This window comes from Colossoma macropomum, unplaced genomic scaffold (genome assembly GCF_904425465.1).
Source record: "Colossoma macropomum unplaced genomic scaffold, Colossoma_macropomum, whole genome shotgun sequence".
In the NCBI taxonomy this organism is placed as follows: domain Eukaryota; kingdom Metazoa; phylum Chordata; class Actinopteri; order Characiformes; family Serrasalmidae; genus Colossoma; species Colossoma macropomum.
The window spans coordinates 17,283,298-17,298,402 of NW_023494807.1; the positions used below are offsets into that span (position 1 = coordinate 17,283,298).

The following is a 15,105-nucleotide window of genomic DNA, read 5'->3' on the forward strand; positions in this document are numbered from 1 at the left end:
GCTTTCTTGTTTGCCTTCTTCCGTGCATGTATGTTCCATTTCATGCATCGCCATGGTGACAGTTTCCAAGCTGTGCTGTTGCTGGGCAACCCAAGCACCTGCAACTGCGGAGCTGAGCGACTGAATAGGTCTGATAAGGCTCTTGATAAGGCCAGCCAGTGCCATGGTGTAGGGCTAATGGACTGGCTAAGGGCTTGTCAGGGCAGGGTTGGACACGCAAAGGCTGATCTAGAGATTCTTTCAGACTACGCTTTATGGCCAAAAGTTTGTAGACACCTGCTCAGTCAGTGTTTCTTCTGAAGGGTATTAATAGGGAGTTTGCCCCTCTTTGCTGCAGTATCAGCCTCTACTCTTCTGGGAAGGCTTCGTTAGATTTGACTGCATTCTGCCTCAAGCATTATTGAGGTCAGGTACTGATGTTGGATGATTAGTTCTGGATCAGAAATGCCACTCCAACTCAGCCCAAAGGTACTGGTTGGTGCATCATCACTCCAGAGAAAATAGTTTCACTGCTCCATAGCCCAATGCTAGGGGGCTTTATACCCCTATAGAAAATGCTTGGCACCAGGTATGGTGACCATGAGCTTATTTGCAGCTGAATGTCAATGTTATGGAGATTATACAAAATGTATAATTACATCATTAAAATGTAAACAGTCATTCACAGTGGTTTCAAGTGAAACACTCCACTATAGACACTTAGCAAGTCAGCATTATTCACATTATTCACATCAAATTTGGCAAAAATTTAAAAATCATAGTAGCTGAATTCACTAATTAGGTATCATTTACAAGTTGATGCTGATACATTGAATTTGATACCGATTCCTGAACATTATTTTTTTCTGACACCTTCTTTTAAATAAATAAGTTGAAAATCATATTTGCTTTAAAGTAATATTATATTTTAAAATAAACAAGAAGGAATAGTAAAAAAAAGTAATATGTAAAAATACATATGTATATCTATAGTAAAAAAAAGTTTTACATGAAGAAAAACTCTTACTTTTTGTATTTAACCCAAATTAAAAGTTCTGGTCACAGTCGTACCCAGACATACTGAATTTTAAATATTGGAACTAGTGAGATTGTGTGTTCGGAAAAACTGCTACTTTTATTTGCATTTAAAAATGTTATACCAAAAAAATAATGTGAAAGTGGGTGTGGCTTAAACCAAAAATGAGCACAAGGTGCTGGAGGTTGGTGCATTTACTGACCACAGTGGAGTGAAGAGTAATCAAAGACAGAATTTAAAAAGTCTTGATGAGAATAACATGCATATGTAATGTAATTTAGACAGCCAATCAGCAGTTTCAATTTTGGAAGAAGCATGCTTACTGGCCCACTGATACAGATAGGAGTGACTACTTAGATAATGAGTTTTGTATACTCTGTGGTATTGACGAAATACCAGTCAATACCATAAATGTACTGAAGTTCGACACCCAACCCTGTTCATAGGTCAGCTCAACTTTATTGTCACCTCCATTTATGATGACTTTCAAGTGGATCTGACATCACTACTTCTACCCGAAATAGACGCCCAAAGTACAAACTCTGAACAGGACGTATAAGGAAGTCTAAAGAAATTGTTCTTAACATGATATATTGTGTGGTTAAACTGTGAAAAATTCTATTAAAATTTTATTAGCATGAACCTCTAATAATGACATTAACATTGCAGGTGGATTCGGGGAAATGTATTGATATTGGAATGTTAGAATCTATTTTATAAAGCGGATAGTCCCTAAAATCTGATTAGGTGAGCCGCATTCAAAGCAGTTTGTAAAATGACTTATAACTGAATTCTGTATTAATGAGCCAACCACAAATAAATCTTTGTGCAGTTCATGGAATAATCTTTGACTGTTATACTGCTTGCATGGACCACCAAGTGTACCAATGAAGTGCAGACCCGATTTTGTTTAAATTGAGGGGCTGATAACTTATTTTCTTAACTACAACAAGGCTGCTCAGCTAGCTAACAGGCTACGAAGCAGCTATCAGGCTATACAACTCAACAGTAATATCTCTTGCTTTGAATTAAAGCACTTACTATATAATTCAGTGTACAAATGCAATACAAAAGAGTGAAATATATGTCACTTGAATGTTTTACACACTTTAAATGCCCTTGTTTTAGTCAGATCTGCCTTAAGTAGCATAAACCTAGCATGGGAATAATACTAAATAAGACTGGAAATTGCGTAGAGACACTAATGGAAATTAGCACTGTCATCACAGTAGTAATGTGGTGAGCAAAATCTACTTCTAAAGTATTTTTTTTGCATTAAACACTGCTCTATTTCAATATGTTCATTATTATATGACAAAAAAATTTTTAAACGTCATAAATCACTGTAACGCCTGGCCTCAAGTGGCTTACTGGTTTAATTATCCATTCTAAAGAGAAATTTAGGTGCTCATTTTTAACCAAAATAAAATTCTCAAGCCTTTTTCAAACATACAGACCCCCCCATAGATATTTGAAGCTTGTTGATGACACTGCAGATGCTTTATTTTACTATATCAGGCAATAACATATCACTGTTGTTGGAAGAAAACCTTGTATCTCCAAATTGATAATTTTACAGGAGAAGGAAAAAACTTTTAATGTAAGTCAATGGAACCAGACTTTTTTCCAAGTCATTTTGGGCCGCTTCTTTTGGTCCATTCATCATGAAAATTACATACAATGTAAAGGACAATTTTCAAACTGTGTCAAAAACTGAAAAACAAGGTTTTCTTTCGACAGCAGTGATATACAGTACCTTGTATACAGTTTTACAGTGACAGTTTCAGTAAAGAGTCTTAGCAGAGAGCTTCTGCTGCTGTTTTCTATTTCTAACAACTGACTGAAACCTATTTAGACTTCCACTCATATTCAGTCAGTGACGTATCTAGGTTGTATCTACAGCTATGAATACTTGCAGAGTTTAAATACTGCAAACATGATGATTACATTAAATACAAATGAACTACAACTGACTTGAAGGCCTTGAAGGCCTGAGATTTCTCCATTGGAAATTACATGATGCGCTGAATCGTTGTGATGTCAGAGACTTGCTCTTAAAGGAAGACTTACTTCTCCCGACAGTGCTCCAGTGCTTCGTCAGCAATCTGCTTCAGGTTGATCAGTTTCTCCCCCCTATAGACACCATCTAACGTGAGAACACACACACACACACACACACATACACACACACACAGGCACACACACACACGCACACACACACAAATATGCATGCACACACAGGAATGGACAAGGAATACTGAAACAGCGCACCAGAGTTCAAGACAGTTCTAAAAAACACCACAACAAAACCTACACAAAAACGCTAAAAATGTTATTTATTGCATCTTATCTTGCAATCCTGCTGAATGAGTCATCTGCAGATAATCAATGTCACACCATGATGTTTCTTTGTTGATATTGTGCTTGTGCAAGTATGCATGTCTGTGTGTGTGTGTGCGTGTGTGTGTCTGTGTGTGCGTGTGTGTGTGTGTGTGTGTGTGTGTCTGTGTGTGTGTATTACCTGCTGTCAACAGGATGCTACACTGAGCATCCATGATCCTCTCAGCCAGTGAGTCTGAAGAGAAACCTGCAAACTGAGAGAAGAACAGAATTAGAGAGAGAAGCAGTTCAAACATTTGTCCTAGACACAGTCTTAGTCCTTAGCTTTAAGAGTCTTAAAATTGATTTTTGCCATATTTGTAAAGCAGTGGTCTTGCCAGAAATGTACACAGTTGTCTTTTTTACCCCAAATGTAGTCAATCAGACATTGATGTTTTCTCATTTAGTTTTGCACTGGACCTATGAAGCTGTAGTTAACAAGCTGCTAGTTTAGCACCATGTAAACTGTATTATCACACACTCACCTCAAACTGCATCAAACTAGTAGAGGGTGACGTTGCCAAAAATTTATATCATGGTTAAATTTTAAATATAATTCTAAATATAATTTTAATTTTAAATAAAATTAAAAGTGTTGGTATATGTTACTGCATATATATATATATATATATATATATATATATATATATATATATATATATATATATATATACAGAGAGAGAGATTTTTTTTTTTTTTGATAAACCTATTTTTGTAGGTGACATTCCGTGATGTTTCTTCACTTTTTAAAGAAAACAAAGTAAATCTGACATTTTTTATTGTGCAAAACAAAACTGAATAATATAGATAAAACTACGTCAGTATTGCTTTCTAACTCAACCCCCTTGGGCCTAGCAAAAAATGCTAAATGTTGTTTCACATCTTATTGTCTACAAGGCTGAAGTTGGCTTCTTCGCCAGCTTTTTGTTCAAATTTGAAAGATATTACTGTCATTCATGCAACAGTATAAGCTGGTACACGGGTTGTTTCCGGACAACGCCCAGAGACTGAGGCAGCTCCTCAGCTCCCTGCTCGGTGTCCATGTTAGTCTAAGGCTAACCCTATAAGTCTGTCCACTTCGGCTAACCCTATAAGTATGTCCACTTCGTCAAAAAAAGAACAGAAGAAGAAGTGGACTATATCAGACACAAGGACTAGATAGCAGGAGGTGACTGAGGGACTGCTGTGTTTTCATTTTCATTTGAAATGTGATGGAAACATCCCTGAACCAGCCATCCAGCTAAAGGAGATAACGTTAGCATATTTTGTGCATTACGCTGTATACGCTTAATTGTTGCTCACCAGTATAACGGTTCTGACAAATCTCTTACCTGAGGAAGGTTTTAAACCTGTTAACTGAATGAACTGGTACTGCCTACTACTATCCCAAACAGATTTGATTGGGTGGTAAAAAATACAAAAATATGGGCAAAATTCAAGTTTGAAGGTGGCTGATGGTGGTTTTAGCTATGCAATGTGCACAGTTTGAGGCAAGTGTGTGATGTTTTAGTTTGTACAATGCTAACTGGTGCCTGTTAGCTACATTAGCCTTGTCGCTCCAGTGCAAAACTAGAAGAAGCAAATTTGGGACACTAAACATGTCTTGGTTGACTTTACTTCTCTTGCTCAGTGCTCTTAGTTCATCTTAGGCTAGCTACTGAACACATCCCCCCTAAAATAACAATGTGCTTGAATTGGCATGAAGTGACTAAGCACAGTTGCTCTATAAAAAGGCCTGAAGAGTTCTGGCAGGGAACTTCACCTCTATGGCCAAGTACGTGACCTGGAATGCTTCTGGTATGTAACATACACAGTTTTCAAGGGTTAGAACATTTATGTTTAAAGCATAAACCAACAAAAATGTTTTCTTCAGTTACAGACAGGAGAACAGTGGCCTAGGAGGATTGAGGCTTCTCACATTCAGGCAAAAGCAGAGCTATATACTCCATCAAAATTCACCTTGAAACTACGCCTGGAGTATTTTTAACTTCAACTGCAACCTTTAGATAACTGGAGTGAGAACATGAACGACAGAAATAGTCGTGGCAGAAGCAGACAGAGGACTATTTTTCTGCCATATCCCCAATACCCAGCTGAGTACTGAACTATAATGAACCCTAAATATGAAGACCCTCAATTCTGTTTTGCTGAGTGCATTGAACCAAGCTTTTAGAAAATATACGCTTATAACTTGGGAACCAGACAGAAACCCAACAAAAGCAGTGGATTCTGCACATTGGCTGACCCTGATGGAGTCTAATCATTTTTGGCCAGTAGACAAACATTTTTAGTCAATTTGAGAAGGAGTCAAGAAACATCTGCAGTTCTGAGTTTAACTGCAGTGGAACCTTTTAGTACATCCAGTTATCTCTCAAGTGTTTTAGGTGCTATTCTCTTCTTTTTTGGGAACCTTTGGGATAAAATGATATTCTAAATCTGAAAAAAAGAGAGGTTTGCAACAGCAAAGCAGTTCAAGTACTGAACCAGAAGAACAGAATAAATTGAAATTCAATAAATAAAAGAAATTAGTAACTAAATGTGGATAGCTCCAGTGGTACTAAGTAAAAAGTAGATTATTTTCCTCACAAATATATTTGAGTAGAGGTAAAAGTAGCACTTATACTAAGCGAACTGCTCCACCAAAAGAACTTCTTGTGTGAACTGTGGTTCTGCACTAGCAAAACAGACACCACAGTGAAATGGTTTCGTGTTTGATGCTTTTGACTTTGCAGGTGCTGCTGCAGATGTGAGGGGTTCTGGTGCATGCTCACCACAATCGAATGCACTGCTCCTATTCTGGCACAGGCCAGCATTGAGTATACAAGCTCCGGGATCATAGGCAAGTAAATGGCCACTCTGTCTCCTTTCTTCACACCTGAAATGGAAAAAAGCCCTATGTTACAACAGCACTTTCAGATTACAATTGAAGAGTTCTAAAATGCTGTGTATCCATGTGAAACAATTTCGGATATAATTACAAGACTAACAAGAATAATAGCTGATATATAATTTAAAAAACGCATTTTGATTTCTCTAATAAAAGTGGTATTAATCATATTATACCACAACATACCATATTTCTTATATGTGTAATAATACCTTATATGTAATACCCTATATGTAAAGCCAACTTAGTTCTTGAAAATGGTCTATAATACGTTTTGGGATGAAACTGTTCAATGAAAGAGTGTTTTTTGACAGCGTGCATGCAGCATGTGGGTCAACAGCATATGGACTCATTTTGCATTGGCTCACTCTGTCTCCAGCTCTGCCCTGGCTCCTCCCACTCATTATCACACTCACCTGCTGCTTGTTCTGGACTCATTATCTCCTGTGTATATATACTGCTGTGTTTGGTTTGCTCTTTGTGAAGTCTGGCTGTAGTTCTGTGTATGTGTATTCTTGTTTCCTTGTCCTTGGTTTTTGTCCTCTAGTCTAGCAACTGCTGCTGCCTGCCTGCTTACTGACCCTTGTCTGTCACGAATAAAAGAGTTAGACCTCCTCAAATAAAGCCACTTTGAACATGTAACCTGCCTCAACTCCCCATTCATTACAGATTTGCATGATTTTCTACCACAAATGTAGTGGATCAGCCAAGACATGTTTAATATTTAAAGATCGCTCCCCTAACTTAGCACTGGAGATATGAAGCTAATGTAACTAACAAGTAATGGAAGCTTATATAAACTAATTTGTGTTGTGCATGTTGCATCCTTAAAGCATCACACACTCATCTCAACCTCTGTGGACTGGTTTAAGTGGTTTCTGACACTGTATGACAAAGTTATCTATAAAAAGTATGGGCAAAATCCAGGCATCAAGATGGCTGCCACTACTGTTTTTTTAGCTATATGATGTACTTTTGTCATATTTTTAAAATGACAGTGTCTAGTACAGTGTTAGAAACCATATAAACATGTCTATTTGTGGTCTACATTTGGGGTAAAAGGAAAATTGCTTTTGACGGACTATTACTTCCTATACGCTGTAAACCCCAATGCTGCAATTCATCAACTGGAAACAGAATGAAGAAAACTTATATCAAAGTAAAAAAGTTATACTAATGTAAACATATTAAGTTAGTTAGCATAATAATTTCTCCTTTTTGGGTTTGTGAAACTGGTAACTTTTGATTTAGCAGAGTCCTATTTGCAATTTTAAGTAAAAAGAACTGTCCACAATAGATTTACTGGCACTTAAATGATATGAGTTTTCTGAGGTCATATTAGTAGATAGAAACAAAGTCCTTATAGCAAAGTCTGCTCACTTGGTGGCCATCTTTGCAACACCACACTGCAGTTATTTCCAGCCACACAAAACCAGGCTCCTAACTCTTTGAAAGGGGAGACCAAAATACTTGAAACTGAAGGTTTACTGTTTCAAACATATTTCTTATAAAATCTGACAAAATCAAACAAAAACCTGACAATAATGCACAAAAAAATGTTTTTTTTTGGGGTTGTTCTGGCTACTGCATGGCAGATTTCCACAACAAGGGGGGCTTCCCCACTCGCGGCGTAACCAGCAAGCTGACTGGCTGTTTTTCTTGAAGGGTGGGACTTTCTCTGTAAACAGATGCTATGTTGAGCGTTACAAGCTCTCCCTTTCATATTTCAACCAGTAACCAGTCTCCTCCTTTATCATCTGTGATAGAAAGCCAGCATTCTTTGCGGTTTGTTGGTTTCTGTTAATTAGCACTTATTTTTCTAATTTTTCATGAGGCATCATCAATTAAAGTTAATTTTGGGTTGTAACATGTTATCTTTATGCTAAAGTTGTCTTCATGCTTCTCCGACCTGTATTCTATCCCTTTGATTGTTTTGTAGCCAATTATTTGTTCCTTATGGAGTAGTCCAATAAGTGTTCTTAAGTGTTCTTTGAAACTGATGTTCATGTAGTACCGTTATTATGCTTGTGGTTGCAGTGAAGCACAGAAGACAATGTAGCTTTACTGTTTTCATCACGTCCATTCATAACATGTCTTTTGAGTTCATGATGCTCAACTGATTTATGACCATAAAATATTTGAGTAGCCACTTATGTCATTTTAAGCTGTGATTACTTTAAAGGTACAATTACACTGACATTATTTATATGAGTGAAGGGTTGTGTGAGTTGCATCAACTGAAAATATGTGTCACATTTCTCCATAATTGAATATGAACACATTAATGAGTCTGACTTTTGCTTAGTTGGGTTTACAGTGTAGTGGTTGCAGTTCATGAACAGAAATGCAGTATGACTGTAACTGATTACAACTACTGATCATTTTGAAAGACAAAGATACTTATAATCAGTAATAATCAGCGATCAGTAATAGATGCAGCACCATCATGGAACAGTCATGTTGATTATGCCTGCAGTAAGGTACAGCAGTATATATATATTTTTTTTTTCGTAGCTTAAGATCTTTTGGGGCTAACAATCAGATTTTATTTCTGATTGTTACTATTTTATTATACTACAGTAATCCATCCAGTTATACGAGTAATAATCCTGTAATACAACAGCCTATAGGAAAAGTATGGAAATGTATAATGATTAGTGTGTGGTATTTTGTCTGATCCATTGCATATGCTATATGGTGAATACAACATTTAGCATTCAAATAAACATTTCAGAGAGCCAAAGTCAAAACTTTTAAAAACTCTTCTATCCGTCAGTCAGTTATGATACTTAATAAAAAAAGCAATACACACATAGCAACATATACACTTCTTGTGCAGTATTAGGGGTTGGTTGGGAGCATTGTGAAATCTGGTGATGGTGTAAAGTGTATTGTTGTGGTGTGTTGTAAGATGCGTTATATAATTGTCTGATTGAGAAAGATGAATGATGTCTGTCATTATTTTCAGTGTCTACACTGGGGAGGGGTGGAGGGGGGGGGGAAGGGAGAGAGACACACACAGAGAATAAGTCTTACCCAGCTTCTTTAGAGCATTGGCACACCTGCACACCTGCTTCAGCAGCTGGCTGTAGGTGATGGTCAGGCGATGATCAGGTGAGTTCCCCTCCCTGCAGAGAGTTTTAGTACCAATCATCAAGAAGTCTACGCCCCTATATATTCAGCCAAGGCTGTATAGTGTAATTATACAGTTCTTAAGCAGCAGTTCTCAAGAAGCACGGATTGAACATAGCATTAATATCAGTATAACTACACTGTTATAAATAAAGGTGCTGTGCAGGTACATTTTTCATTCATCAAGGTACAAACAATGTAAATGTACCCTCAAAGGTACAACAGTTCAATTGTATATCTTAAATAAGTTTTTCCCAGTGTAAAGGTACATGTTTGTACCTTTTCATAACCTAATGTTTTAAAACAGAACAATAAAATAAAAAGCCTGGAGACGAGACAGGGTGTGTGGAGTCAATACAACTTAGAAAATATAATTTTAATGGATTATGGTACAACTATGTTCCCTCTCTAAAGGTACTGAGATGTACCCTTGACTCTTATTTCTGAGAGTGTAGTGTAGAAGTGTAGATGCAAAGCTTGTGTGGGCTTTGAGCCAAGTCTGGCACTGTCGTATACTTGTATTGTATTGTTATTAAGCACTGATCTGTCTTGTTTAAAGGGGAATTCAACCAAACCTTCTGCATAATTAAAGTATTAACATGTAAACAAAGTCATTCAGAGTGGTTTGATGTGAAATGCTCCATTCTAGAGAAACTTGCGGAATTGTTTACAGTGGTGGTGATAAGAACAAGAGTGTCTGAAACGTTTTATTACCTCTAAAAGTGACGTCACAGAAGGTTATTATAGGAAATAGTTACGGATATGTTGCCTGATGTCTGAGACATGGTTTTGCAATAGACTTGAGATAAGGTTTTGGCCTAAAACGTATTTTTAGGACAGGTACATGCAGAATGTTGTAAAGAAAACCTTTTCTTTCCCAGATTGACAACATATAAAAACTGATATGTAGACATCTAAAAAAGACATGTAGGTTCACTTGTGGCTTTGGATAGTAAGTAAAATGGCTAATTACCACCAAATTACCACCACTGTGCATAAAGCTGAGTTTCTTTTCGGTGCACCATTTCACATCAAACTACTCTGAATGACTTTACATCTCAAATTTTGAACTCGCGTTATATGTGTAGTCTATATGTAGTCTATGTAAGTTTTGGTCACTCCAGTAAACACTGGTTATGTTTTGTATTTTGCACCACGGCCCTGGAAGAACAGTGAACACTGTACACTTATGTATGATTGAGATGACAAATCTCTTCTTGATCTTCAGATCTAGCATGTGACATTTATGTGCCTGTTCTTTTATCTAAAAAAAACCCTCGTCCTCTTTTCAGGAGAAGCCAGCGTGTCCTCTGGCACCCTGTCCATGTTACATTTGGATGAGCATCAGCAATGTGTTTGGACGGTAATATGTGTTTATTGCTCAAACTAAAGGGATGGCCAAATCGACAAATTACAATATGGCCAGCAGCCTGCTCAAAGCTGCGCTGTTTGCTTTGGCACTGAAAGCAGTCTGCACATTGGACCAGCACTCCACATAACACATTGTTTACCACTGTGACAGTAAGTATGCAACCGTTATGCGGCAGAAGTGTCGTGTCATCCTGGAACATACACATGAATGCTTGTCTTCTATTCTTCAGGCTGTTGCACCTGTCTGTCCCCATAATAGAGTGACCGACGACAAGACGTCCCCCATTTAGACAAAATGACCTTGAAGGTATGATTGTTAGTGTGTTGCATCATAATGCATGGCAGCTAAGCCACTAAACTTAGCATAGCTTTCTTCCTGGAACTCTCTATATTTATGACGTCCATGGACCACGCTCCGTCCATGCCTCTGTCAGAGCCAGGCATTGTGGGACAGGCTTTGCCCATGTGCTCTGCAGCAGCAGCTATCAGTTAATGTCTAACTACTGTTATGCCCGCCCCCACGTTATTAGTATTCTATGCTACTTGGCATCCAGTAACAGGAGAGGCTGGATTGGACTGCTGGCCAAGATCATCTCAACCACTGAGCCAGATACAGACAGTCTAGACTGTATTAGGGTCCAGACTAATTATATGCCCCCATTTACCAGGACATAGCATTAAACCATACATTGGTATTGTAATTCTGTGCAAATCTTCATGCATTTATGTCCTCTTAGACTACAGTTGATTCATGCACCTTGTTTAACTTCTTAAACTCTGGACTTATTACCAGTTATTCATAGTAAAACTTATTACACAGTAATGTCTAAGAATTATTCACTAACCACCATGAAACTATATATGTTATGTAGTAAATGTACATGATCAATTAATATACCATTACATAATCAGCAGAACATTAGTGTACAGTCAGGTCCATAAAAATGTGGACATCAACAATTTTGCTATTTTGTCTACCACAGCATATGAGTTGAAATTAAATAATGAATATGAGCTGAATGTGAATTCAGCTTTAATTTGGCAGTATTTACAATCATTTTCATACACAGCCCCCATTTTTAGGGACAAAGTAACAATCATAAATGAAACTGTCCTTTTTAATACTTGGTTGCAAATCCTTTGCAGTCAGTGACTGCCTAAAATCTGGAACCCATAATCATCCCCATGTTGGGTTTCTTCACTAATGATGCTCTATCAGACCTTTACTGCACCTGTCTTCATTTTCTGCTTGTTAAAAACAAAGGAACCAGTTCCCACATCCTAACACTACCTACACCATGCTTTGGATCATGAGCAGAGTTTCTTCTCTTCTCCATATTCTTCTCTTCTCACCATTCTGGTACAGGTTGATCTTTGTGTCATCTGTCCACAAAATGCTATTACAGAACTGTACAGATGTTTTAACTCCAACCTGGTCTTCCTGTTTTTGAAGCTTAATAATGGTTTAAATATTGTGGAAAACCCTCTGTATGTACTCTGGTTATATCTTCTCTTAATTGTTGACTTTGACACAGATACACGTACTTCCTGGAGGGTGTTCTTGAGCTGGCCAACTGTTCTGAAGGGGTCATTCTTTGCCAGGGAACGTGATCTTCTGGCATCCACCACAGTTGTTTCCCATGGTCTTTTGGTGTTTTCGAGCTCACTAGTGCATTCTTTCTTTTTATGAATGCACCAAATAGTTGATTTGGCCACACCTAATGTTTTTGTTATTCCTCAGATTGACTTGTTTTGATTTTTCAGCCTAATGAAGGCAGAGCTCTTCGGACTTCATATAATAAGAATTAAAAGCAAAAGATTCCAGATGCAAATGCCAGACTTGAAATTAACACTAGATCTTTTATCTGCTTACTTATAATTGAAATAATGAGGGAATAACACACACCTGGCCAACAGATAAGTGTCTTAACTGTCCAATTACTTTTAAGTGAGGGAGTGGCTTTGTATAATGATAGCTGCAATTCCTACACCATTCACCCAATCAATGAAAATACCAAATAAAGGCTAAATGTCTGCACTTTTATTATTTCAATAACAATATGCTGTGGTACAATACTGTGCAAAAGTCAGAGACCACCCAACATTTATTTAATTTAATTTAGAGTCAAAATGGCCATTAAGTACAAGTTATCTGTGTTTTACTAAGTATGATATTACATTTTTCAGTATTTGGTGTGTCCACCATTTGGCATTAGTACAGCTTCTATTCTTTACAGGAGGCTTGCTTTCAGTTTTTCAAAGAAATCTGCAGGGATAGTTTTTCCACACCTCCAAAGTTGGTTAAATTTTATGCTTCTCATAATCCAAGTCATCCCAAACACGTTCACTGATGTTGTGGTGGACAACACATTGCTCTGAGAACACCAGCAGCTTCTTTGTTTGGTTTGCAACTTTCTTTTTTTGATTCCTTTTCTCAGTAAGGGCTTCTTGACAGCTACACATCCTTTCATACCCATAGTGTTGAGCTGTCTTCTTACAGTGGAAGGATTTTTTAAGATCTGACACGAGTTTCTTTTTATCTTTTAATCATTTTTAGAACTTTTGGAAACCTCTGTTTTTTACTTTGACGGTCACCTTCCTTATGCAAGTGGATTATGTCATAACCAATCTCTTCAGAAATATCTCCAGAAATTAATAACCTGTAGGTAATGGCCATTTTGACTGGAAATTAAAAATAAATGCAATAACATTTGCATTTGATGCAGCACACAGTGGTCTTGTTATGAAAAAGCTATCAGAAAAGCTCACCTAACACTTTAGAAACAATAGAAACAATTCAGTTCACCTAACATTGCTGTTTAGGAAATAAATGAGTACTGTTATAACATGAGTATCTCTAGGTGCGCTCAGGTAATAGATGTACTTCATCTGGTTGAAAGAACAAGTGGTTCAGACTGCCCTCTATGTTCCACACTGATCTAGAGTCAGGCATTTAACTCTGAGATGCTCAGTATATATGGTACATTAGCCACAATACACATATTAGTATTTATTACATTCATCACATTTTAGAGGAATACTCTAGCATTATTCAAGCTAATCTCCATCTCCAGCATCTGTAGCGTATGCTTGATTACCACGGACAATAATTTTGATGCGTTTTTCTGTATTTAGTGAAAAAACAGAAAACTCATTGACTTGGGACAAACCTATAATGTTCCTGCATCTGCCCATTGACTTTTACATGGTTTTTTGTGTGTCAATGGATTTATGTTCTTTCCCCAGCCCAGGAAAATTAGTGTCCATGGTAATCGACTACATGCAGTAGATGATGCAGATAGGGTTCGAAAAGCGCTGGAGTATTCCTTTAAAGTCTGCAAAGACATTCATAAGTGGAAGAACCACACAATAACATCCCCAGTATTATATTAACCCACACAGAGTTAAATATACACCTGAGGAGTTACATTAGGTTCAGGTTAACTCCACTCCTGTTAATTCAACACTGGTGACTTTAATTATTTCTTTCTTGAAAACAAACAAGACCACGGTGTTTTCAAACTCCAAGACCATTGCTGACTGAAGGCCTCAATGCACATCTAGGAATTTAACTGACCAAATTAACCTCATATATCTGAATGGACTGAGCATTAGACAAAAGACTGTGGCTTCACAGCTCCTTGTGGTGTAAGTTTCTCATGCAAGCTCTGATATGATCGGTGTTATTCCACATTAGAATGGTGCAAAGCCTGTTAGCTCACCAGTGGTACGCCACCTTCTCGCCCAGGTTCTGGTCCAGAACATTGCGGTCCAGCACATTATAGCAAATGTTTGTCTTTGCTCCTTCCATGAACTTGACGTACACCTTCTCCTTGGTGACATCAAAGTTGTACTGCAGCAACTGGCCATTGGGAGGCTCCTTCCAGTAGAACTCCTGAGCCACTTCCCTCCAGAACTCTATGGATTAACAGATTTGCTGGAGAGTTTATGACAACACTCTCTCACTCTCTATCACAGACACATGACCCATCTCTGCTTGTTTTATGGCATATGCACCAACATTCATTATGTCATTCCTCAGCTGACTTACCTTCAGGCTCCTCAATAGACTTTTTGTACAGTTCAAGGTATGAGTTAAAGTCAGGCACATGAGCATCCACCTGCAGATCCTCTGGAGGATAGAAGACCTTCTCCTCTTGGTCCTGCTGCCCTGGCACAACCATAGCGGTCAGCTGGATTTAAAGCGGGAAGCAGTTAAGAAGTCCCAAGTTCCTTGTTGTATGAACTCTGAAAGGCATTGAGTGCAGAGCGCTGCCCTGCACTTCAGCTATGAAGCGGTTTATTGTATGAGCCCCACCCC

At 37.8% G+C, this 15,105-nt stretch overlaps 1 protein-coding gene across 1 annotated transcript in view; it reads right to left on the bottom strand.

The window, feature by feature from the left end:
* Nucleotides 1-15,098, bottom strand: part of acss2l (acyl-CoA synthetase short chain family member 2 like) — a 28,155-nt gene extending 13,057 nt beyond the window's left edge. The window contains exons 1-6 of the mRNA XM_036556798.1: nt 14,836-15,098; nt 14,507-14,702; nt 9,318-9,409; nt 6,166-6,269; nt 3,537-3,609; nt 3,086-3,161 (exon numbers count right to left, since the gene is read on the bottom strand). Coding sequence (XP_036412691.1) covers nt 3,086-3,161; nt 3,537-3,609; nt 6,166-6,269; nt 9,318-9,409; nt 14,507-14,702; nt 14,836-14,968 — 674 coding nt within the window. The 5' untranslated portion in view covers nt 14,969-15,098. The remainder of the gene's footprint in view (nt 1-3,085; nt 3,162-3,536; nt 3,610-6,165; nt 6,270-9,317; nt 9,410-14,506; nt 14,703-14,835) is intronic.
* Between the last annotated feature and the right edge of the window lie 7 nt (nt 15,099-15,105).